The 27,785-nt window shown below is 40.6% G+C and overlaps 1 protein-coding gene across 5 annotated transcripts in view; it reads right to left on the reverse strand.

Annotated features, from left to right (window-relative positions):
- Nucleotides 1-27,785, reverse strand: part of LOC124167603 (RNA-binding protein Musashi homolog Rbp6) — a 716,673-nt gene that overhangs the window by 27,561 nt on the left and 661,327 nt on the right. For all 5 annotated transcript variants that reach the window (XR_006866742.1, XR_006866741.1, XR_006866740.1 and 2 more), the window contains 2 exons: nucleotides 7,803-7,868; nucleotides 2,815-3,194 (listed from right to left, as the gene is read on the reverse strand). Coding sequence is in view for 1 of the 5 variants with exons in the window: in XM_046545586.1 (XP_046401542.1) it covers nucleotides 2,815-3,194; nucleotides 7,803-7,868 (446 nt within the window). In the remaining 4 variants the exon portion in view is untranslated. The remainder of the gene's footprint in view (nucleotides 1-2,814; nucleotides 3,195-7,802; nucleotides 7,869-27,785) is intronic.

Consider the following 27,785-nt stretch of genomic DNA (forward strand, 5'->3'; position numbering starts at 1 on the left):
CTGAATTGAATTTTAAGGCAAAATCAGTTACTTTCATCGAATTACACCCTATCTTTGGGAATATGATACAGCGGAAGCAAGGTTTTTGGGAGGATGAGTGTGGGGGATGAAGCAAACGGCACCATCGTTTCGTAAGCCCCGCGAGGATAAATTCCGGGGATTTTATCTCGTAGGGATGGGGAAGCGCCTATTAAAAAAATAAAGGATCACATACTAATTTCCATCGAAAATCCCACTTACGGTTTAATGGCGCCGACTGAGTGTTTATGAAGAAACCAAATCCTCTGAAAAGAACATGTAACACCGGAACACAAGCTAGCAGAGGTGGTAGGGCGGATAATAATAAAAAAAACGGGAAAATTCTACTCCTCCCCCATCGACCCTGTCCAGAAACCCACGCGAAAAACAAAACCCCGGCCAAGTGCGCTTTCCCCTTTACCTTTATTGTGTGTATAACTCGCGGAGAATCCCTGGCAAAAAACCCCTCGCCGAAGAAAATGATAATAATAAAATTAAAAGAACAAAGCCCCTTTTTCCACCGACCTGACCCTTTATATGCGCTCCCCTTTTTTTGGATACCAACGTTTCTTACGCCTGCGTCCCCACCCTTTTTTCTTCCGTCTTCCTCAAGTGCCGACCCAGGATTCGACCCCACCAGGGTTCACATTTTTTTCTTTTTCATCTCTCTTCCCGCCACCTCTTCGCAGCTTCTTCCCAGTAGCCGGCACAGTGGCGATATGCCCACCCTCCCTCGCTAAACCTGTCCTCCATCGTGCTCCCATATGCAAACGTACGAGGAGAAAATTGGCTCTTGAGAGGAAATTGAAAAGACTGTAACAGTTGGTCTTGAAAGTTATATTGCCGAAGGAAATTTTGACCGCCCGCTCCCTGCCGGATGGCGAAATGGGTCCCATGCATTCCGTATGCTCCCGAATAGCTTTTCTAGCATCTTTTATGATAACGGCCGGCGGCTCTAAGTGTCTCACTACAGTTAGCAATGTAACAAGGAGGAAATATGTAGGTTTCTCTCACGAGCGGGAAGTGGGTGGAATTGCGCTAGCTAAAAAAATGGGCTAGCAAGGGTTTTAACGAGCTCACTTCTAGTGCAGTACTGAAACAAATTGAATTTATACGAATTATCTCCGCGAAATCTACAGCAAAATGCTCCATAATTACTGAGATTTTGAAGATTTTTAGTAGCATGAAAGCTGTAATTGATTTCAGAGCTTTCGCATACATTAGACTTGACAATGGCATCAAAACCCTTCCAGTGCGGGAATAAAACGACAGTAATACCTGTTCCCAGCACATCGAACCACTAAAAAGACTTCTTAAGCTGTCCTTCGATGAAACCAAGAAAATTTTTAAAAACTTTCAAAGAAAATGGCAATGAGAACACACCATTAAAATGTTTTTCAGAAGATTCAGGGTAAGCTCTACATTTAAGGGGAAAATTATTCCCTTAATTTCGGAGATATGCGTATATATGATAAGGATGGTACCTTTCTTCAGCTGACATAACATTAAGGACTGCCACTACATTAATAGGGAATATAAGCATGCGAGATGAACTTGAAATTGGGAGTAAAGCATAAGAACGTATCATGGTTAATTAATTTTACAAAATAGGCGAAAGAAAACGACATATTATGCAATAGTGATGGACTAGATTGACGAATGCTGATGAAGAAAAATTAATAATTTTCAGCAAAGTTTTATGAGAAACCAAGGTTTCGATTTTACATGCCATTAAAAGGTAGTATTGGACGTACAAGAAATACAACGAGAAAGATCATCTCGACCTGTATTCGAAACATGCACCTTTTGATAACGAAACCATTCACCAGACTAATTCTGTATCGAGCTTCCCCCCAGAGAGGACTCCCAAATTTGAGGTAAGGCCTTTATGATGATTGCATAGTATACGTATACATTGAGACTCGGGTCGGAATTCACAGATGGAAAATTAGGAATTGTTTTCTTTCATGATGATTAAATTCATCTTCAGCATCCAGAAAATCTCATTTTGCAAGTTAAACCTTATTTTTATTCTGGGATTTATAAAAATCTTGGATGGAAATTTATAAGATTCAATTACTAATTTCACACACCTATTCCAGTATAAAAAATTCCCGACATAAAATTCCGCCACACAATTCCAGACTTGCATCTGAACTGAGCACAAGATATCGGGAAGATTGAAGTTTCGACAGTAAAATCATATATAGACTTTCAACGTCTAGCAATAAACAACAAGCGATCAAGTCATTTGCGAAATTTTACGACAGCCATTTTTAGCCAACAGAACTCTTAAACGGAGTCGATCGAAAGTGTGCACGGAGAATTATTTGCCAGTAGGGGGGATATGATTAGATTTCGTGTGCAAATAATTGTTGGGTATGACGCTACAGCTCATCAATTCCATGGTTAGATCTCAAGAAATTTAAAATTTCCAATTTTTACTCACGCTAATTACTAGAGAAGAAAGGCGCAAATCGATCGGGGAGATAGAAACACCCCCAAAATCTCATTGGTTCGGAGCTAATGATTGAAAATTAATCACGAGAAAATAAGGCAACAAACACGTTTCAATCGAAAAAAAACCACCGAAGCCTACATGAAATTGCTTAATTTTGACTTATGGATGAACCGGCACTGAATAAATCGCCGCAAGGCGATCAAGCATTCTCGTAAAGGTGATTACAAAATGCCATGCCTTGACACCAGACGACATTCACAAACATGGCGACCCTTCTATTAAGGGTAGCCCGTATCACTACAACAAACAGGTAGAGTACTCAATGTCACACTTACTGGGCTGTAGGCGAGCGGTGCGCGACTCACGGCGATCGCTGGGAAGCCCGAGGGCTGTGGGGATGCGGCCTGCACGTATCCCACGCCCGCCGCCGCCGCCGCTGCCGCCGCCGCCTCCGCCGCTCCCGCTCCGGTCACTCCTCCCTGGTTGCCGCCGCCGCCGCCACCGGTGCCACCACCCCCGGTGCCACCGCCTCCGGCTCCGCCGTACATGTCCATGGGGCCGGGCGAGCCCGCGTTGGGCACGAATCCTCGGGAGCTAGCTGCCGCCGCGGCGGCTGCAGCGGCCGCGGCCGCCGCCGCCGACGCGCCCACCGCCGGGAATCCCTGGTGGTGGGGATGAGGGGGCGGGGGAGGAGGAGGCGCGTAGTTGCTCATCACTGAAGCGGGTGGGATTGGAGGAGGATCGGCAGTTGGCAGGGGAATAAAAGAGAAAAAGAAGAGGAAAGTAGGTTAGTCTCAATATTGAATCATTTCGACCATTATATCATAAATTACGATGCGAGAATTTTACTGCGGAGAAATCATTTGCCTTCTTAGTACACCAATGCCCGACATGGATGCCATGACTCCATAACTTGAGAGTTCAAATGAAAAGCGCATTATATGTATGAGGGTCTAGTATGACTCTAGTGGAAGCATTTGACATTTCTGGACGGAAGCATTATGAATGCCCATCACGCTTTTATCGCATGTCTCCTTTGTTACGTGCAGTAATCGTGTGTAGTAAGTGTCAAACGGTTCAAACACATCCCCCCAAATAGAAAATGTTTTTCTGTTAAATATTCGCGCTTCTAGTGAAGTTGCGAAAGACTTCGGAGGAGTTCAAAAAAACATTGCGATGAATTTTTCTCAATTCTAAATGCTAGAAGTTCTGCATAAAATAACAGTATACACTAATAAAAAACATAACAATTAGCAAAGAAAATACAGTAATAACATATAAACCGGTGTGGGTTCATTCAGGGCAAGTAAAGGATGCAATGGACATTATGCGCAGCAGGGAAGAATTCTTCAAGGGAGATTATGATACCAAATAAAACGAACCGCAATATGGACTATATCATCAACTGGAAAGTAAAATTAAGGAATCCGAGATGTACACGAATTTCACTTACATTTGGTTAACAATCACATGGTGCTGAATTAGCATCAATGCCTTGACCACTTTACAACAAAAAATAATAAAATTGCATTTCATTCTCTAATTTTTACAAAAGAAAATCAGTTTGGTAGGAATGGCTGAATTAACAGCTTCCGTCTTGGCAATATGTGCCTATAAATCTAAATAGTAGCTCAACTCACTGAGAAGATTATCAAAACACCTATTTACAATAGTGTATCAAAAATAGAATGACATTAGTGACAAAACAACTCTCAGTCAGAGCATTGAAATGTGATTTCCTTACAGAACTCCATCATACGTAGGCTAAGTACAACGCCATATTGTATCCTTTCTCAACCTACACTCAGTGCGACCTTTCCCTTCTCTACCCCAACCATTGCATCCGGGATTAAATGACCTTAAGTCGATTGCCTCCACAAATAACGGAACCCACTAACCCTGAGTATTTCGAGTCATGAAACCTTAAACCGGGTAATGACGCAGTGCGGTAATTTGCATGGCTAGATCGATCATAACAAAGTTTTAGCACGCGCATGCATTAAAGATTTACCCTCAAATTGATCAAATAATTGAAAACTACTCGATGCACTGGGGACCATCATTCAATTACAGCAGACCATGACCACTCGGTATGAATATATAAAATTTAATCCATGCACCACACCGCGGCCTTCCAAATATACATAACTTTTTGGAGGAACGGTGCCCTCGTCATCTCAATTAACATTTATAAATGTCAATTTAACCAAAACATTGGGAAGAACATGCGGAATTTGCATGCAATGTACAAGTTAATTTCAATTTATGGCCCTGAGACGCCGCAGGGCATTACTCCGCAAAGAGTAACCTCCGAGTGTAATAACCGAAAACTATTTCCGCCAGGGGAACATGGATAGATATTTCTGCTTGTGTTGGGAATTGATTAAATATGTACCGATAATACAGCCGGGCAAAACGCGGCCTGCAGTCAGTGGAGTAGCCATGAATTTCGTCCGTGGGGGGGTCCAAAACCAGGGGGGAGAAATTTATTTAAAAACAGGATACTAAGTAGAGGGTTTTAAACTAATCTCAACAATTTTCATAATCGAAAAAACTCCATGTTTCATAGAAATATTTGGTAAATTCATGATTTTTCAATATTTTGTTTTCATTTGTGAAGCAAAGTAATTGTGTTTTTATACTTCGGGTGAAGGAGGTGTCCCCATCGCTACGCCACTGCCTGCAGCTGAGAATGTAAGCATGCTTATGTTGCAGCGAACTGATGGAGGGGGTGATTTCTTTCCTACCATCCACTCCAAAGTTCCCCAAAGATCCGTAAAATTCCCACTTCCCGCGGCCTCGAAGTTTATATGACGATTTTTCCGTGTTTTCTTCCCCTCCTCCCCCCCCCGCCACATCTCTCCGGCCGTATCATTTATGGCAAGTGCATGATGCAGTTAACGCGCCACAAATTTCCTCCGTGAACTGCACCGTAATGGTGGCGCGTATATATTCGACCTGGGGTTTAATCGAGCGTCACTGGTGATATAAAAATAACCGTGGGTGAAGTAATGGCTGCAGCTGAAAATCTATTTCCAGCCCCCCCCCCCTCCCTTCTCACCCCGCGCCCATAACCCTCCTCCCGTGCGCTCCGTACGCCAATGAGGGCTCGTAAATTGAGGGCCAGCGGGAGTGTGAGTGAAAATGAGGTGGGCAAAAGGGGTGGGAGTTCGGCGAAAGGGTGGGAGGAAGGAGTTCCTCCTCTGCCGAGGATAGGGTTTTAAGTTTACGCCCAATCCACAACACACGCCCCTATCAAAAGAAATTTTTGTATAGTATATACCGAGAAGGATGCAACCCGCTTCGTAAATACTTCCGCGTGGTTTTAGACCGCATTTCACGGAGGAAAAAAAGTGAACTGCCCCCGAGGGTCGAATGTTCTCCGAAAAGGAAAACCGCCGCTTCATTTCCCTTCTGTCTTCCCTCTTCCTATCCTCGTCCTCACATGCTCGCATCTTGAAAATGCCGCGCCCTGCGTTCGTTCTTTCCTCGACCGTTCATTAGCGCCGCCGGTAAAAGTCTCGCCGAAAGTCAAATCCACCACTCTCCTTTCCCGGGCCCTTTCCTTATTTTCCGCCGTTTCTCCACGAAACGTCTTTCCAACTGCTCCTCTCCGAAGAGATGTTACTCTTGGGATGTTTGCCACTCGCCCGCATGCCCAACGTTCATTCTCCCGAGCATTAAGAAAAAACTAACGCAAACAAATGAAGTTTCATCTTCTCCGGGTACAATTCGATTTTGGAACATCCTCAAGGGGATATCTCCTCTGAAATAGCCTGCTGTACCAACCCTCATTGTTAACTAGGATTCTACTTCTGATTTTGAGTCCATCCACGGAGCTAATTAAACACGTCGAAAATACTGAAAAGGAAAGATGCAGTTTTTCGGTTCTTCGGTGGTGATTTTTCTGTACTAGAGCACGGTGGTTACGTTTTTGGAGTACGGTGAGGAGAGAGCATAGTGCATCTCCAAGTACTGAACTTCAATATCTTTGCTGATACAAATTTAAGTTAACCGTATAAATATCTGACGAAATTTTAATTTTATCTGTCCCAATGGCATCCCGTTTCCAAACAGTATTATCGGCATCACATGGATATTACCACTTCCCCATATCATTAGAGGACATATGCATTCTGACATCTGTGAAATTACTTTTCATCACCATAAATTGCGGACGGTAGGTATTCATCCAAAATAAACAATTCTAATAGATAATCGTGCCAATCGAGAATGGATTGCATTATTTAATAACGCTTCATTTGCTACTTCCTGATTAAATTATTGATAAACGAGAAGCATAGGGAATAATCACCTCCTAATTACATCAAATAACGAGGTGTCATCAAAGGGCGATTAGAGTTGAATCCATTTTTGGGTCAACAGCTACATATTAGTCCACATTTAATTGGATACAGTCCTAGGACATCGCTTCATTTACCTAGATAAGCAGGCATGTTTAATTAGAATGTCACCTTACTTGAAGCATATATTTGGTTCAATAATCGGAACTTAGAGGATAAGGAGTTTTGGCAATTAATTACAGAATATCCAAAATTAACATTTATTGTAATAATTAAAAACCCAATTTATGGCACATTTATAATATTTTTTTGGTGATGGGTGTGATGTACAGGAAATAATTCAAATATAAATAATAAATAAGCCAAAAAATTCTTTTGTTCGCGAAAATTTTAACAATCGAACTCTAAGATATTGTTAATTTATGAAAACCGTTGGAGTTTAAAGGCATTTTTATACGTTAGTTTTGCCGTTAGTTACGCTAAAGGAAAAATTATCCAACAAAAAGAACGGAAGAAAAAATATATCTTCATAATGAGCAGAGTCATCGATAAAACGGACGTAAATGCTGGTACATAACGTTATTACGTCACTGGTTTCGTATTCATATGATTTTTGTCCTAAGTTACGACTTATGGCGTCACGAGTCTAAAACACTACTTAGATATACATTTTATCAGGAGTTACGCATATCTTTACCGAATCGTAGATGGAAAATAAAACTGAGTATAAAAGAAAATCCCACAATCACGAATGATATATTGTGAATATGGTCATGGCTAACTTTAAAAATTCATACAATACCACTTGAAAAATCGAACGATTCCCTCTGCGAACAATAAATTTTCCAGTATTTTAATCACAAAAATCAGCATAGATATAATAATTATCAGGCATATAATTATTCGGGCAAGCGATTGTTCAGGAAATTGAAAAGTCGTCGACGTAATGGGCGAAAAATGGAAGGAACAGAGACAGTAAGGAACAAGAAGTGGAAAGGTTAGTTGGGCAGTGCTCTCACCTGACAGTGCTTGGGTAAGCAGCGGAGTGTTATTGTTCGGAGTCAGCTGGCCATTCGTGATGTCCACTGTTGATGGTGAAGTGGACATCGTAGAGGATGTTTCCACGTTACCAGCGGAAAGCGTAAAGAGAGAGAAAGAGAGGAAATATTAGGAAAGTTCAAGACTCTAAAAACTACAAAAATTGAAAAGAATTATTCAAAAAACTTTAGACAGAGAATCCCTATATGCCCAATGTTTCATTCGTTAAAAACTTAAATGGTATAAAAATATGAAAATAATATTTTTGTTAGTTAGAACGAAAGAGATGGAAAGAATCACTGGAGGAGAGATGAAAGCTCCAGCTTAAGAGAAGACGGACACCGCGCATTTGTGATCTTAACCCACACCTGAGTTACATTGATAACATAAGAGGTTACACACATTTATGTGGTATCAATTTATTGCAACACACATTTACTGTGATAGTTTTCCCCTATAAGGAAGATAGATGGATGCACGCTTAAAGACTTAGATTTACACTCTATCCTGCGGTCAAATAATAAATACGGCTCCATACAGCTTCATTTTTGAGAGCGGAGAATACGCATAGCTGCAATAGCGTGATATACACACAGCGCCCTCAAGGAGTCTCTAGTACGTTAAAAATGCTATTGCTGCTACGGATACACATGGAGGGGAAGCACAGCCTTAATGTAAGTACTAACACACCACTTGCGCTAATGAACGAGGTCTAGAGCAGGTAAACTCACTGGTATGGGATATAACAAGCGCAATCGTCGGCCTTTTTAAGCGGTGTAAAACATCAATTCTACATTAAGCCTCTCAAGTCATCCACTCCGCACACCAGAAGTCCTATGTATACTTATGCATATACATGGTGCCTCAGTCACTCGGCAGCAAACATACCCAGCACATGTAACATTCACGCAATATGGCCAACCATTGACCACAGCTTTTACATCAACGCATCCATGCACGAGCCACACATAGAGCGGGAAAGTCAGTTACGGGCGGCGAGCAGGAGGGCAGGAAGTGTGATTATCCCTAGGGGGGAGGGAGGGAGTCGCTCAAAAGATGCAAATCTCTCACGACTGAACAATTCACATGGGCAGTACGAGGAGGACAGGTCGAGCAGACTGGGTGCAACTTCATTCTCAACGGAGTGACAAGAAGCCAGAGGAGGACAGAGAGAGAGAGATAGAGAAAGAGAGAACAAAAATAGACGCTTAAATCTCGATTCTGACGAGCTTACCAAGATGAATAATTTTCAATTGGTCAACTGGGTGATTTTGTAAAATTGTGACGTTCTGAAAACCAATTCCACCTTCTCCTAACGAAAACAACTCATAGAAGACGATGATGGAATTGATTGTCTAAAGATCAATATTCAAAAAGCTACTACGCTGATATAGGCAAAAAAATTCATCAACCAGAGCTACGGCATTATTGTATCTGGGCATCGAAATCGTTCGTCTAACTTTAAAGATGATAAGTCTCCCCTGATTTTGAAGACCCGAGCGAAGCCATAAGAGAGAGAACAAGACATCTAAAAATGACTTGTTCATGAAGGTGAGGCTCGCACACAATGGTGTTATGGTCGAGTTACGATAACCACGCAAAGCTGTTTGACAGGGTGACTGTAGAGAAACTCTTTCTGCTCCTCCAGCTTCATGAAGACCTTTAATAAACGAATGCAGCGGTCATTCATTACGGGAGTACATTCTCTCCTACATCAATCTCTCATCCCTTCCCTAGCAACAAGCATTCACAGTCACACGCGTCCTAAATAATATACAGCCACACAACGGAAAACGAACGTCCCTCCCTTACTCTGGGAACCGGGATTGGCTCGAGAGTTGTGGTGGTAAGCGGCGACGGCCTGGGCGGCGGCCGCCGCTGCTGCGTGAGCCGCGGCCGCCGCCGCCGGGTCCTGTTGGAGGGTGTTGGGTTGGTGATGGTGGTTTTGGTGTTGGTGGTGATGTTGTTGGTGGGGGTTGGGTTGCTGGTGTCGCTGCTGGTGCAGGTGGTGATCCCCACCGCGCGAGGCCTGGTGCTGGGCCGCCGCCACGGCCGCGGAGTAGTCGTAATACGTGGTGCCGGAATGTTGCTGCTGGTGATGTTGCTGTAGGCGTTGCTGAAGATGGTGCTGGGGTGGCCCGACCCCACCTCCTTCGAATCCTCCGCTGTTGCCCGCTCCTTCGCCACCACTCCCGATCCCGTTGGAGGTCAAGTGAGCCAAACCCAATAAGCCCCCTTCCGCACCAGCACCACCACTTCCTCCTCCTCCTCCCATATTGTTGGGGTCGCACCCACCCATGGGGACCCGCACCGCTTCGACCCCGGCCGCCGAGTTGCCGGCGGCTGCGGCGGCCGCGGCTGCAGCGGCGGCGGCGGCGGCTGCCGCGTTCGGGTTAGGGAAGTAACCGTAGCCGGGGAAGCCTGCGAAGGAGCGGAGAGAGGGGGCGTGGCGAGGGGGCAGTGGGAGTGCGGGCCGATAGAACAGATTTAGAGAAGAGAGAGACAGTGGAGGAAGGAAGGATGGGTTTTTCGTGTGAGTCCAGAGAAAAGAGTCGGTAGGGTAGGTAAGGGATGAGAGAGGGACAGTTAAAAGAGTCAAGATTGGAAGAGCCAACCGCTTTATTTTCTCATTTCAATTTTTCTCTCAACTCCTCACCTTGTCATCGACCGAAAACAAAAGAATAAAGGACCAGTCAATGCCGTTTCCCGTTCAGTGCCCAGTGTTTTTTTTCTGACTCAGAATTATGAAGCGTTCCCGGGGACAAAATCCGGATAATTAAAAAGAAATTTCCCAGGCATAAAAAAGCTAAAGAAAACTGTTACTAAATGGAAAACAGAATTTCGGTTTTATAAAAAAAAAAGAATCCGGATTTGTGTGAACTCCCGGGAAGGCCTGGATGTAACCGGGAATCGACTGATAATCTATGACACTCATTCTAAATTGTGAAATGGATTCCGCGTGGGGTGGGGGACAGTAATTCTAGGGCGGGGATTCAAAAACATAAAAACACAACGGTGGAAAAAATGTGACACCTTCACTCAGAGAAAATGTATCCAATAATTAAAAAACCCAGAGCTTCATTGATGTCAACTATTTTATCGAATTAGGTACAACTGAAGGTGCCACTAAAAAGTAAATGGCCAAATTGACAACTGATCTCCCGCAATAAATCTATGGAAACCGTTCTACCGGGAGATACGATGAGGCAAGGGTAAGGGAAATATCTTTCATCCACCCGAGTGAAGATATTTGAGAGAAGAGGTGTAAGGGAAGGTAAGGAAAAATAGGTTATCGCAGGCTTTCCTCGAGGTTCGCCGATTCTGTTTTAGCACATCTGGTTTACAGAATTTGGTGCAGTCGTTTATATTAGCACAAAACACACGGGCACCCAATCTCTCTTTCTAAGGCACGGAGGATCACACAAAACTCATTCATCTCACGGATTTCAAAACATGAAGCAAACAAGCACCATGCATTCGGTCACATATTTCGATCGTCCTTTCCACAACACGTGCCAAAGCTGTTCGACCTTCACATTTCCCAATGTAGACCCCACCACTAGGGTCAAACCACATTCACACAACTGAACTAGAGCAATTTCACAACCTCAAAATCGGTGCTTAAATGAAGAGGAGAAAACAATTTGACATATACAGAGACATACGCTTGAAGTGTCCACACGCTGAGTCCTTATGCTATTATTCACGTTTTGTAACTACGTCTCTCGTGTGCAGTGGATAAATCCCATATTATTTGAGTCTTATCTCTGCTCGTTTCCAGGGAATACGAAACATAAATGCAACGAAGAGCTTAGGTCTCACAACTTGGGACTTAAGCAGGAAAATAGTTTTCACGCCAAATTTCATCCTCGATAAATAGGCCAATCAAAATCTATCGTCACTCCAAAATTGGAAAAAAAACTATTCAATTACACCACTGAAGGCAGATACTACCTGGATTTTAAAACATGAAAAAGGATTACTTCATCATAATTCACTAGGAATTCCCTGAATTTATTCACACACGCAATAAAAGGATTACTCGATTAAAATAAGCGAACTGAAAAGAGAGAGAGAGAGTGAAAAAGATTTTGTTGGATATTGAAAAATGTTACAACCATATATGATACTTATTTTGTGATATGCACCTGATATTAAGTGGTAATTAATATTGATTGTGGTAATAATATTTTATTATTGATAAATCATTTTTCCACATATTAAGGCATAAATGTATCAGTGAGAAATGTCAAGAAAAAACTATCATCGGTATTTGAAGATGAGACTTAAACAGGCATCGAATAATTTCATTTGCAGTTGGTCAGTATTTTACAGCAGGTTTTAGCCGACGCTTTTTGATGGGGCATTAAAGAATCGTAACACGTTTTTTTACAAGAAGTCAAAAAGAGGCAATGAATCGTTGAATACATAAGTGACAATCACTTCAGGACAAGACAACTTTGGGTCCTAATGAAAACTTCCTCTAAGGAACACAATTAGCTACGCAGGGAGACATTTTTGTGGCCAACATCTTCATTGCTGTTGAATGAGAAAGAAAATCACAAGGGTTCTATGTTACGGAGAGATTGGGCTTGCGTGACGAGAATTTGTATCAGAACGAGTCTATCAGAGACCGGAGGAATTTTTGAAGGCCAATATGAAGCCTGAGGACATGGGTTGTGTGAAAGGTGTGGTGCGACGGAAATAGGCAAAAAAGTAGGAATAAATGGGCCAACACGAAGTGAACTAGGAGAGAAAGACTTTTCCAAGACATAGGTAATAAGTTTACTAGGAAAGGTTTACTCTATATTAAAAGACCAATGGGTAGACTTACGCGACCACGAAGAGAGTCTAAAATATTCATCATAGAACTACGGTTTACTCGAAAAGAGTTTCTGATACAAGGTACAAATTTCAAAGTGGTGACAACCATAAATCATGAAATATGAAAAGTAGTTACCAGGTACAGTAAACGGGCCATCTACTCTCGAATGTAAACATTACCATATATTCTATTCGAACAAGCTGGAGCAATTTCATATAAAATACGAAAATGTCTACTTCAATAAGTTTAATAATATTACTACGCTCTACTGGAGTCTAAGTAAGCAAAGGGTGTTTCTACCAACGGAAGAAGAATGTGAAATATCTACTAGTTACAAGGAGACTTTTATTTCACCAATTTGAATATTTACTAAATTCGAAAATAGTCGTTCATGACATCCAAGCTTAAACAATTGTAAAAGTCAACACTCCGGAAAAATTGGCGCATTGACCTTTTTTTAAAAGTTACAAAAACACGAACTTATATGGCCATTGTAAAATAATTTAAAGACAGTATTTTAAGTTCTGGTGAATATTTTATGAATCAAATATCAGCGAAATGAACAACCATTTTCCCATTAAATACACTATTAGTTACACTCCGGCATATATTGTGCTTAGGAGTCATCAATAGAGATTATCCATTATTTTAGGACCAATTATCTTGCTTTAAGATTAACATTAGTGGAGAAAAAATCATTTAAACTTAAAAAGGATGACTTCTGTCGTAGTAAAATCTTTAGTTATTTTTCCCAAGTACTTGGATGATAGTTTATTTAATGGAAGATAGTTGGCCAAACATTTTGGATTTTAAAATTTATTTAAGCTTAAATACAATTTTCTTCATAAGTCACGAATTTGAAACAATTTTTCACATGCATCAAATGCTGCGACGAACATCGTCATGGAATAAAAACGAGAAACAAATGAGGCCATCGAGTTGCACCGAGAAAGTAAGTTAGTGCACTTCGCCGGCCCTTTCGTTAACCAAATGGGGTCACGAGGCATTTCAATCTCGGAACTTTCGACTCTTCGACCTGACGTCCGACCCAACACCTAGCCAATGTTCTTGATCTCCTTAAAACCCTTCCCCGTAGAAGCACTTCACTCGAATGACTCCTCTCGCACGATAAAACTCCCGAGGAAGTCATGCGACCGCCCAAATAAAAATAAAGAAACGAGAGGAGAAAAAAAAGACCCTCCCTTCCGGACTTGTTAAAAACACACACTCACACCTGTCTGTCCTACTGTTAAGGTCTTCATCCCCATTTCTCCTTCTCCACCTCTTTCTCTCTGGTGCGCCCGTGAGAGAAAACCCCCTTATATTTTCCGGAATACCCATCCAAACTGACCAGGGAAAAGTCAGAGAGGAGTTGTACCGAGGAGGGTCCGTAAAAAAAAGGAAACGAAGAAGACTTGAGGGACTTCCCTAAGTGCCAATTGGCGAACCTTAACACGCTCTCTCAACACCCTCGCGTGGGCTCTCTATGGGAGGAAAATACGCAGCAGTCAATCCTCGTTGTCGATCCGAACAGTTTGGAAGCTTACAAAAGTAGTAACGGCAGTAGCAGGGAGAGAGGTTTGTGACAGTGGGGAAAACGTGGGAGGAAGTAAGACCTTTCTCTCTCTCTATATGTACCACCCGGCTGTTAGGTACTTTGCAGATGCCCTAGTCCTTTCCATCTCCTTCCGCTGGCTTTCGTTTAAAAGGCACTCCCGCAAAAAGATCGAAAACTTTCGGCGAGACCGCTTTTGAACTTTGCTTTGAGTTGCAGACTCCAACCGAGTGCCAGACCATTCTTGTCCATCCAAGAATGGTAATTTACACTTTTTCATAGTAAGAGTTAAATGAATGCTTTTTTTGTATTCCTTGCAACACACCGGGTGCCTAACAATGCGGCACGTGTAATGATATATTTTTTTTAAATCCTCACACACATTGGGCATATAAGGCTAGATAAGTTTAGAAAAAAATATATGCATATAGACTCATGAGAGTAACTTTGAAATGGATATATAAATGCATTAGTGTCATTAGCAAATAGAAATATTAATAAAAAAGATCAAGGCATGGCTGTTAATAAGCCATTCGCCCAGATTTGAGCATTTGAGCATAATATGTAGCAAGAAAGTTAAAATGCTTTAAGATTAAAAGTTTTTAAGTTACAGAAGCAGAGCTGTTATAAATATTTCCTTAATCAACAGCAATTTGTTTTTAATATTATGACTCACTACACGCCATTACACTCAATTTAAACATGTAACACATATGCCACCATAAGCTAGCACGTCTAATATACTACAAACTACTACGTCCGTAGGGGATTTACTCTAATATCTCTATGGTTTTTAACACTTGTAATTATTTTAGACGCAAACATATCTAATTAATAGTAAACTCATCTAAGAAGTACTGCACAAAGTTATGGAATTAATGGCCACTACTGCCAAATTTGCAGCTATATTATTCAAACGACAACCCAAAAACATAGAAGCTCCTCTTCATCTATGTAGAATACCATGTTTATGGGCTGACCACATCCTTTTTAAGACCACTCCTAAGCTATGAAAACACACACTCTAAACTACTACATTAAGGATGAAGTTCTAGACGAGTTTCAAATTACTACAAGCTAAGTTCGTTAGTATTAATGAAAATAATATCCAAATACCATACACACATATATAAATATAAAAAACCATCTCCAATTATCTCCTCGACGCCAAATATAGGCGGATGATTGTTAGATCTAGTGAAGAAGCTGCGGTTATTCTAGGAATGAATATACGAATATGAAAAAATATGTTCTATCTAAGAAAGGTTATGGTTTCTCCCCTTGACACCAAAGTAACTAATAGACATCTTCTATGACTGTCGTCTAGGTGTCCTAAAGAGTATTAGAGAGTTAAAAAAAACCACACTCTACTCGCACACACACACACGCACGCACTGGCACACACTGTATTAATGTAAATATTCATTACGGATTACTCAACTATGGGAAGAGAAGTGGAAAGAGGAGAAAACACTGAGTGTTAGTAAGTGAGACTGGTTAATTAGCCACCCACTCTCAAATCTAAAGCCACATATGCACACAGATATATACGATATAATCGAAGGCTGGCTGCTTTCACAAACTTTTGCTAATTAATAAAGCTATTTAAGAATGAAAAATTACATAAAACACATTCTCACACACAAAAATTACACCAAAAAATATAGATAAGATATTATACTCCCAAGTAAGATGGGGTACACTAGCACGACTCTGCACACTACTAAGTATTATTCAAAACGAACGAAAAAGAGGCATGAGTTAAACTCCATTAGAGATTATTTCTAAGGCTGCTGCTGAAACTAATTAAAAAGGTTTTCATTGTAAAATGGGCTAGGGGTCATTAGGCTTGAGGAAAGAAGGATGGAGAGGAGGTGTCAAAAAATATTTCACGCTGAGAACAGATAACGGAAAATCAAACGTTTCGAACAACGAAAAAACACCCTTACTCAGCGTACTTATTCAACAAACAACATAAAAAGTAAAGCAACGAAAACGGTTATTTAAAAAACTGCATGGGGTCGCTCAAACAATGAATGATAGAGGAAAGAAAAAGCTTAATACGGTAAACGAAACAGAGCAAAAACAAACTTACGATCAAACCTGCATATAAAACAGCACGATATACACAGAAAAGACGAAAACTGAAGTAATTCTAATGAAAACAATTCTTTCAATTTTTTTTAAACTTTCAAATAATTATGTGTGCAATTAAATGAATAACAGTGAGAAAGAAAACGAGCAAAAAACACAAAAAATGAGGTATTTTCTTTCTTGAGTCAACTAAAGTTCTAGAAATGAGTTGGGATGTAACCAATACCAGTGGCACTGTTACTTAGTAAAAGAGAAAAAAGGGGAAAATTCAGAAGGAAATGTGAAGGGGTTTTGATATATTTTTTTAAGGGTTAACAAACGAGAAAAGATGGGATATTTTTAGGGGGATGAAAGGAGGGAAGGGGGTTTTAAAAAAATCTGGGTAGTATCAAAATGGCCCTCCCTTTTAAAAATGATTATTTTTTTTCAGGGAGACGACCGGAAATCACAACTACTCGCCCCTTCCAAAGACGGATGTGACGTGAAGACGAGTGAGGAGACAGTGGCGCCTTTATCCCTCGGGGGTGACACTGCATACAATCTCTCTGCCTGCCTGAGAGTCTCAATCTCCTCCCTCTTTTTCTCTCTCTCTCTCCCCAATGCATCACACACTGGCCGCCGCCGAGTCAGCTGTGCCGTCCGTCGACTTTCTTTCTCTATGCTTTGCATAGCACAAGTGCAACGTCCACCTTTGCCACAGTCCTCCCTCTGTTTCTACATCATACCCACATTCACACACCCACGCTTTCACCCTATCACCGACCACAAACATACACTCACACTCAATCACACATCACACATTTTAAGTTTTCATGTTTTTTTTTAACTTTTTTTTTATTTGGATAATAAGGTCTCAAATTCCTTCAGAGCGCCCCTGCGGGAAATGTGTTCCCGTACCCCTTCTTCACCACCTCAGGAATCCTAAACAAATGTTTTTTTTATATTTATTTTTAGTCACATATATCACTATATGGAGGTACACAAATATGTTTGACTATGTTCCTACTCGATTGTGAAAACATTTGCGAAAAAATCTCCCTCCTCAAAGAATTGACCGTTACTTTTTTTAACAGGAAATTAAATTTTGGATACCTAAGTTATCGACAGAAAAAATTAGATAAAACATTTATAACCAACGTTCTGCAGTACCAAAGTCCTCTCCAAAAAAACACACAATACTTTATTGTTACCACATCATTTTAGCTAGTGGTGTTTTTACAAAGTCACTTATGCAGGAACTTGCAAGTGAAACCCAATGATCTAAATCATTAAGCACAGCATCTTTAAGGGTGATAATTCCCCAAGATAATTTTGATTACATACGACGATTATGGAGGACAAGAGGGAGATGAAGCTAGAAGTTTTCACATTCGAGTATTTTCGACAATATTAGATCACTACTATAGCTGGTGACCTTGTGTTTTTTTTTTTTTTTTTTGGATTCCGTAGGTAAAACGTCTGGTGACATAGTAGAGTTTGCTATTGTAGCTAATACAACTACAGCTTGTGTTAGGCAACTAAAATTAATAATTTGGATCATTATTGTATTTCCGTAGTCTTGCGTGATTTCAAAAGGCTTGATGTGTGAAAAGCAATGTTAGTGTGTCTAAAGTAGTCACTTGCTAAGTTGAGGATAGTTAAGCGAGAATGTCCCATGAGCTTTTTATAATCATTGGAAACCTTCATTGACTATGCGATCACACTCAAAGCAATCGCACACCATTGCAGAGGGGCAAAAAAGAAAACTAATGCACTATAGCTTTCTGAAACGAGTAAGGAGGAAATCAAATAAAGAAATAAGATTTGAGAAGTTTAATTTTGAGAGATATGATGCACAAAATTATTCTCCCTGATTACATCCAGCGCGCTACAAGAAAGGGTGCAAACAGCGGTTCAGGAGGTAAGCACATACAACCCCTACGAAAAAAATAACTTAACAGGAAAGAAGGAATAGCCGAAAAGTCACGAGGCAGCGTGGCGAGTCGATCTTTTTAGAGAGGGATGGACGGTAAGGAAAGTTAACTCGCTCGCCTGAAAGGTGCACACGGCTTGAACAAGGGTTGGGAATAAAAAAAGGACGTATAAACATCTTCACGGGCTGCGGAGGTGGTAGGCAGAGCCCCTTCGCAAAACCAAGAGGCAAAGAAATGAGAGTATGGCAAAAAGGTTGGCTATGAGTGGATGGGTCACGCCAGCGGTGCACTTTCTATAAATATAGCAGCTGCAATGCGGGGCTGAGAAGAGACGAGAGGGGGACTTACATTCACGGGGGAGAGTTTCGGAGTGAAGTGGGGTGGAGAGAGCGAACGGGGTTGCAGGGCAAGAGAGAGCAAGGGAGGTGAGGGCGCCATTTTAAATATGCCTGCTAAAACGACCCTCCCCACGTGCCGTCGGTCCAGAGATTCCTTCGCATCATGGAGACTCCACGAGAACCTGGTGGCGCAGAATCAAACTTCGTTAGGCTTGTTCAATGGTCGGAGTTTTTACACAGAGCTAGTGGTTAAGGATGAATTTGGCATCGAGGATTAGCAAGATCAGACTGATCAACTGCCACCGATTCACCAACTGGTGAGATGACTAACACTGAGACCAATGACCACTATACCACCAAATGGTTTATAAGTGGCTGCTAATCAGTGCATTTAGATCAGGGAGAACATCATTCCAACAGCTTTATTACTGCCCAAATTTCTACGGTTGAATCCTGCATTGTTCATAAGACTCAGTAAGGATATCGTCCTCAGGAGGATAGCTATCAAGGCCTGTAGATGACTCGACGATGGATGACTCGACCACCGAAATGTGAGCAGTAACCCAGCGCTGTATCCGAAGGAAAACACGTATTGCCTTTGCAAATAAAATGCGCTGGGAGCATCACATGTTATTTCTGAGGTCGTCACTGCAGAGTTTTTCTGCAAAAATCGTTGTCGAACAGCAAGAACAGTGTAGCATCGAGAATCGTTGGGCTTATTATATGGTTGCAATTACAAATTGCAGGGTATATTAAATACGATAACTGCAGAACATAGCTACGTTTAAAATTGCAGTGTGATATTGAGAGAGAGATTTCAGATTCATAGAACTTGTGAACACTGGAAATTGGCGACTTGAGAACTCCAAAATTGCTTTGTACCGACAGGGAAAATCGCCACTGTTTGTCTATTAGCTAAATAGAGAGTTGATACTTAGAATCATCGTACCATCGAACAAGCCTAGTATTTGGTTCTACTTAGAGCACGCACCGTTCACCGATGAGCCAAACATCGTGTATGGCTGTGGTTGTGTGCCTGCGTGTAGTGTATTATGTGAATCAGCAGCTTAGCCGGCAATAATTAACAAGCACTAATTAATAAGTATAATAAGAGCATTAAAACTTGTTTAAAACTACTCAACTCTGATTAAGGTTGACTACTCTTTAATATTTTAATGTAGTCTACCTAATTAACCGGCCAGCGCAATCGGACTGTCAGTAAGGACGCCGATTGAGGACGGCCGGGGAAATGGGTTGCGATAAATAAAGAATGGTGCACTGCAAGATACCAACAACAACAGTGGGGTGGATAAGGTTTGGGATTATTATACTGGGTTACTAAGGACTGCCCCTAAGAAGTATTTTTATCAAAAGGATAAGCGACATACGTCCTAATTATTTTCTTAATGACTCTCTATGTAAAAAAATGGAATAACGAACAAACAAAAAGGATAAGAATATATATATGTACCGTACGTACCATACAGTCTTCATTAACAAACGATCCGACAAAAAAATCTACGTATGTACCACAAGACAAACGTATCCTTCTACGACGACCTAATTAGACACCATTTGTACCAGGTAAGATTTTATAAAGCATAGAAAAGGGAGAAGAGAGGGTAGTTATTCTAAAAAATGAGACCTAAAAATGTATAGGGAGGCAAGTAGGCCTATAGGGAGGGTGGTAGGTGTACCAGAAGGCTCTTCTTTGTATGGAGGGGTCGACTTGCAAAATAAATAGGTGTAAACGAACTAAGATGACGCATTACTCCCAGTCAACTGATCTTTGTTCATGACGAATTAGTCGTTTAAAACGTAAGCTATCATCTTAATATGTTTAGAGTGGAAAATACAGACCTTTGTCAAAATTTTACTCAATCTCATATTTGAAAATATTACCTCAGTACGGTGGTGGATCCAGAGAGCGGTTAAGGAGGCAAAACCCCATCCTTGGGTATTCAATTTGCACTAGATAAAATGGTAATTTTGTAAAACCCCACCTCCTGCTGGAAAGTTATTTCTCAGGCCCCTACCAAACCCCCCCCCCCTGTTCTTGTCCTGGATCCACCACTGCCTCAGTATATTCTCATGTGTATTACTTTTTTTTCAGAAATACGCAAATACCGGCAAAGTTTCTACTATATGTAGTCTAAAAATTTCAAAATGATAAAGCGAGTTTCAACCAGGCAATCTGTCAACAAAGAGATACGAACTACCACAGAAGGAGTGATGCGTCTCTTAAAAGGGATGAATCATAGAGGAGGCTGACAGAAGGGTTAGGTATCATTTAGGGTATTTATATTGGACAAAATAATAGAAAAGAGAGCTTTACTGGTTGAGGTAGGGAGATGACAAGAAAGAGGAGGGTGGAGACAGACAGAGAGATAGTGTGTGACAGAGAGAGATAGAGAGAGAGGAAGAGGCGGAGGCTTACCGGCCGGCAGGTTCGTGAGACATCTGGTGGCAGATGAGCGAACACTGCTCCGCGCCCTACCGTAGCCCATGGAGGGCGGGAGAAGGGCCGTGGTGGCTAAGGTGAGCCCTTGTAACGATAGAACAAGGAGGTAGCGTAAGCGAGAGGTCAGAGGTGACCAAAAAGAGTAGACAGACTGCGAGGAGGGTCCTTAGGAGGTGGTTTCCAATGGAGAAGCCGGGTTGAGGGAAGGAGTTTGAGGGATGAGATGCGATTAAGGTGGAGTCGACTCAACCACTCGCACAAGCTGGATGGGGGAGACATGTTTGCTGTCATGGCGGCTAGGCCAACTCATGTGGGGGACGCCCGAGAATTATTGCGGGGCGCAATGGTCGGGAATAGACCGGTCGTGCTCAATCGAAGATGACCTTAATTATTCCCGCTGTCCCCCGGCTGTTACCAGGGAACGGAGAGAAGGGAAAAATACTCAAGACAGATGTGACGAAGGAGACAAAATTCACTCTGATCATAGTACAAGTCAGTTTATACAATTCATACAATATGGGCAAATTAAATAATTTTATCGAAGAAAGTCATAAGTTAAAACCAGAAAAATTAGCCTATAAGATACATGTACAAAAATGGCTTATTCTTGCCTGATATTTGAGGCAAAACTAAAAAGAATAGTTTAAAATGGATACTTTATTTCATCAACAAAAGCTATCAAAGAAAATAGACTGGATGAAATTGTTATTTAAAAAAGTGTCATAAAAATGGTTGGTCAAATTAAATGTGGTCCCATAGGATCCACCATAAATAACGAGACATACGTTCAACAAGAATGGTAAGTTTTTCAAGCGCTTGTGATGAGGTCAGTGTTCATATACACAAAGAACGAGTGAACTGGACTCCTTTCCGTAAATGCGAATAGTTAGGAATACATATCAATTCAAATGAAATACGTTAGATTTAGAAGTGTATAGCGTGATAGCTACAGCATTAAAGGATGAGCTCATACGATAAAATCAACCTCAGGAGAATTTACATATTTATAATTGACCATCGGCTATCATGCTGGATGCGGCTTGATATCAGCTTAGGGAAATTTCTTACTAATATAGTCCTCACCGACGGATCGTCAAATACTGAGACGTGAACCTAAGGTATACTCAGATCCACAGTTTTTATAACAATTAATGTTGGCAACACCATACTATGTCCTTAAACAGGTTTTCCAATTTCTGCAATTAAGATTAAACCTTTATTTACAGTATTAATTTATTGATACGCAGGAAAATTACGACGTTGACTATCTTTATCCGCGGGATTGCCATTAAAATTTTCCAACGCGATACCGCCCGAGGTATTTCAATTTATACATTTTCGCGTACATATTTTCTGTGAAGGGTGGGATTGAAGGGTAGAATAAAAGGGAACTGTGCTTATTTGTGAAGGGCGTGGACTTGGGCGGAAAACATCACATATCCTTTGTAGTAGAGTTAAAAAAAGGGAGCTATTGCACACTTACGGCCGTCATTGTTCAATAGATTGGTGAGTACAAACTAAATAGTTGATTTTAATATATACCCAATGCAACAAAAGTGTACCATACAACAAAAATTCGATATTTGGATGAACCGATCATTTTTACCTGAAGAAATTTTGTAAATGAGATTTAAAGTTGAATATACTGCTTACTGATTAGTGATCTAAAATACTGCACCCAACTAGATAAACATGTAAAACGAATACATCCGTGTTATTTAAATGAACAGATGTTCACAGTAACCCAAATAACTTAGATATTTTTCAAGAGGATAACAATCCAAAGAAGACAGGCTAGGAACCCCAATAGTTGATGCTTTTTGAATTTCCTATTCAATTCAGGGAAAATAGCAAAGGTAATAGCTCTAAAAATTTTCATTAAACGGCAAACAAACGCTTCCTTGAAGCATCGTCATTTCTTATCATTAGATGGGACCGATAAAAGGGAATTGTTGACATTTGAACGGTAGCCAATGTCCACAAATATTCGGTCAAGTTGCACATTGGATAAATATCAAACTAAGTTTCTGCATTCCTTCAATTTAATTAACAATCAGCAATTAATCTTTGTTTTATGAACTTCGGAGGGACAATCGTTGGTACTCTAACAATTATAATGCAAGCTAAAATATTGCACGCCTTATAACAATGAGAGTAGCATTCTCTTCGCTCTCGCAATCAGCATGTCACATAAATTTATAGAAAGAACTACATTTGACTTCAGAGCGAGAACTCCAGAAAAAAAAACTTTATAAAAGCTAACTTAGCCACTGTTTGTGAGTGGAAAAAATAGACCAAACATTCAATTCCCGACGAATTTTCGGGCATCTCGCATTTCCTTCCGAAGAAGATAAATTGTTCGACATTCCCAACCGCCCGGTCAGACTAAATGATAATCTGCCGGGCATAAATCAAGGTGAGGGGAAAAAAAGACCCTGGACAAAAACAAAAGAAGAACTGAAACGTGCGAATCGATGGAACGGAGGAACGTCACTTTTTCCCGGCATCGGAAAATGCATCCTCTCTCCTATCCAGCCAAATTCATTTAAAAATCCACCCCAAAAACTCCCATTGCTGCACCAACTCGCCAAACCAACCACCGACCGCTGCTCAAACCCAGACAGTGGGCGACGCGATCGCACCTCGCGGCAACAAAAGAAAAAAAAATAACCCTGACTCTTAAGAGACTCGATCTCTTTCCTTCTCTATCTCAATCCAATTTGATCGCAGCAATTGGTATGCCACTCAGGACGATGGAACCACGGTCATGCGAGAAGGCTCCCACCATGGCTTGCAATCCTGTTAAACGCAGATACATTTTTTAAGGGGATTACACCGAGGTATGAATTGAATGTCATCGTCATGAAAATATTAAAATAATTCCTCCTAATAGCACTTTATTTAAATAGATAAACAATTGGACTTTCTGAGTTATATTTTCTAGGAATTGCATGAGAAAATCACATTTTTTTGCATAATGCGATCCTGACGGAAACCGTGAAAAATAGGCTGATTTTATGTGGAAGATAAATTTATATGTAATACAAATCCTGACTTGAAACATTTCCCGTAGCTAATCTATTTTTTATTGCAAAATGGAAACAAGAAATAATTTATCTAGGACACATGTGTTTTCGTCAATCAATTGATTATATTAAAACAGCTAAAGTTTAGTTATCTTTCGTGACGCACATATATTGTGTAAGAAGTGATGATAAATATAATTTTTTTCAATTGTCTTTGTAAAGAATAAAATATAAGAAATGAACGAAAATATTAAGACATATTAAGGGAAATATAACAGATAAACCGAGTAAAATCAGGTTCATAATACTGCAACAGCTCTGGCCAAAACACAAAATAGAACAAGGATAGAAGAGAAGAAAGCCAGGAAAATAATAATTTGGAAAGGAAAAAGTAAGCCACTACAGTATGAGGAAATGGCGCAAGGAGCATTTCACATGGTGATTCATATAAAGGAAGGTCTGTATCACTACCAGATTTAATATAACTAAATGGCAGGAAGCAGGAGATAGAAGTCTTGAAGCGAGCTGGATGTTCAAATATCAGGAGTACGCTATCATTTCTAAAGGTCTTTCCTCGAGGGTATGCCAACCCTCGAAAACAATTTTAAATGGATTAGAATTAAAAGTTACGTCACTATTGTAAATGTTAAATAATTTGAATATCCATAATAATGCTTGTGTATAGTTGCCTCCACGCTTGCCCCTGAAATCTATATCCTTAATAGTTAAACGTAAGTTAACAGTGCGAATTTATAGCAGCTAGATCGAGGACCACATAACTTTAAAATATGAAGATTTATCGTAATTCACACGTAGATTCCCGCAAAGATCTACTTAGGTGACGAATGAAAAACCTTTTTAGTCTTAATACTATCACTGAATTGCAATATTGCAGCTATGAGTTAGGAATTATGATCAAAATGTACAAGTGAATGAATCTAAATAACCAACCTATCTCATCAATTAAAACTCGTAACATTCCAATGTAACGTTGAGGTAAGAAATGCGAGTGTGTTGATTTGGACGCGATGGAGGATTAAAATTTGTGTAACTTTTTCTATACAACCTTGACTAACAATTCAATCCCATTTTCTGTATGTATGCTTGTTTGATCATGTTACTTTTGCTACGCATCTGCAGCGAAGCCACAACAGTAGTGTACCAAATCGGTATCATACGCCAGCATACTCTCCACAGACTCAAGAGGACGGGGGAAATAGACAATGATCTACACTCAAATTTAATGTTTATTTCATTTATTTTTTTTTCAGACCATCAAATATCCATCCCATAACTGTCTCAAGAGCAAGCTTAAAAAAAACATTTTGCAATATAAGTTTTATTCAGTTTTTTAATATTTTCAGAGGATTAAAAACAAGATTTAAATATATATATTCATATATAATTTACATCGGGGAGAAAGAACAATGAGGGGCGGGTGGGTAGGAAGGACTATGGGAGGGGGAGTGAGGGAGGGAGAGATAGAGGGAATAAGGGTTTCACGGGATATTTATCGGTAATAGGTTCACATGGGGATTTCGCCATGTGACGTGGAGAAACAAGTTGTTCGAGGCACGGTTATAAGGTTGACTCATTAGGAGTTTTAGGTGACATAATCTTAATATAACGCGTTTCCACCCCTCCCCCCTAATAGACACGTAAGTAACACAGCTATATATATGCATATATATAGATTTACACATAAGAGTGGGAGTTTCACATATTTACCATAATCTGCTGTGTGTATCCGTTTCGTCATCATGAGTATGCGTGTTTTCAAAGTGTACATAAATAGGTATGTTTGTGTGTGTGATGTATTTATGTGTCTGTACGTGTGAGTGTGTGTGCTTGTTTTTTTATTATCAACGTGTTATATTGAGTGATATTGAACATATAAACAACTTTCATACATAGGTATGCATGTGTATTGGGCGAGTAGGAATAAATATTCGTGTTTTCATATTTAATAGTTATGCTTTTTCACTGTCATTCTGCCTGACAAGCTCTTGGATTCTCAATTCCCGATCTCTCTGCTTCGATTGATCAAGGAAATCATGTTCATAGTGAACTTTTGTCAACGTGGGATACATTGACATTGCGTAGTAAAATAAAAAAAGTTAATAACAATCAAGACGCAAATATGAAGTGAGCGACGGCTTCTAGAGTCGAAAACGTGAAGACACCGCGGCCTGTGACTGCAAGTGGGTAGTGCACGTTGATCTCGCATTATTTCTCAACATTCAATCGAGTTTATCCACTATTTTTCTTGAAAGAGAATGTTAAATGAGACATAATGACAAGTGGATAGCAAAGAAGTTGCAAAAAAAGGACGTGCAATACACCGGATACGACTCAACATAAGCGGCTCTTTTCGATAGTAGGTGAAAAATTTTAAAATTTACTCATTATGTGCTAAAATTTATGGCAAAATCTCTATCATTTGCGAAGAAATAGTGCATTAAAAAGCACGGAATATCTCCTTATAAGCAAAATTGTGATTTAGATCGATATTACGCATAATATACCGACAATGCATTTCTCACGTGGAACCTGAAAGGCAACATGCTGCTAGTCAATTAAAAATCAAACATGTTTCGTCCACGCTATTGAAAACAAATAATTTTGTTGATGCACGACATTTGGTAGCTGAGCTTACAACTGAAAACCTTTTGCTATGTAATTAAAAATAATAGTTCACTACACCGATAAGTAACTACACCAATTATTCCGGGAGCAAAACATGGGATGAGCCTACCATCAAATGGGCAGGTACTTCCCAACCTAAGCGTGGTCAGCAAGCAGACCAGTGAGTACGGCAGGCATGTTAAAGAATGGCGGCGAGGAGGCGAGGGAACGGCCGGCAGGGAAAATAAAAAATTGCCCGCAAGAGAGAAAGAGAGAGAGATAGAAGGCGGCCCACGCGCGATTCTTGCATGAGCCGTTTGTTGGCAATTAATTGCTACGGGGAAACATATAAATGAAAAAGCACGCGAAATAGTTGAATTAAAAAAGAGAGGGAGAATGGGAGGGGAGGGATACGCTGCCAATTTCATGACCAGTCCCGCCTCGACGCTCTCTCGGCGCGTTGCGTCGTTCAAATGTTTTCTACAGGAGCCGGGGCATGGATGTGAGGCAAAACGAACAATCGCAATGAATTTTCGCTTTGGCTATCTCTCTCTCTCAACCTTCGCCACCACTCCTTAATTAATTTCCACTACAGACTGCGGCGTGCATTCTTTTTGTCTCGCCATACTACTCCACCTCTACGTCATTCTCGTACCAATCGTGGAAAATGCATCGCATCATAATGAATATAACGGACTAAAAAGAAATAATTACGAGTGCGAGAGACTAACCTCGGAAGTTAATAATCTAACGTTGACCACCCTCCGACAGCGGAATAGACCGCGACACAGAATGCAATTTCCGGAGATGCAAAAAAGGAGAAGAAAAGATAAGGATTAAAAGACACGGTCACGTGGCGCACACAGACATTTGAGGTACTACGCTGCCGATCGCATTATTTCTTCATAAATTCGCTCGTAACGAAAGTGATGACCAAACGAAATGAGAGAAGAAGTATCCTAGATATTTCATTCGCCTTTCATCGCATTGCTAAGTGGGTACTTTCCTTGGTAATGCTTTACAAGGCAAATCCCGTAGTATGTTCTCAGGATTGTCATTTTAAAAATTAGTTTCCACGCGGCACAGCTTCGTGAAAAAACGAGCCAATATATTATATCCAGGCGTTT

This window comes from Ischnura elegans, chromosome 1, assembly GCF_921293095.1.
Source record: "Ischnura elegans chromosome 1, ioIscEleg1.1, whole genome shotgun sequence".
Classification (NCBI taxonomy): Eukaryota; Metazoa; Arthropoda; class Insecta; order Odonata; family Coenagrionidae; genus Ischnura; species Ischnura elegans.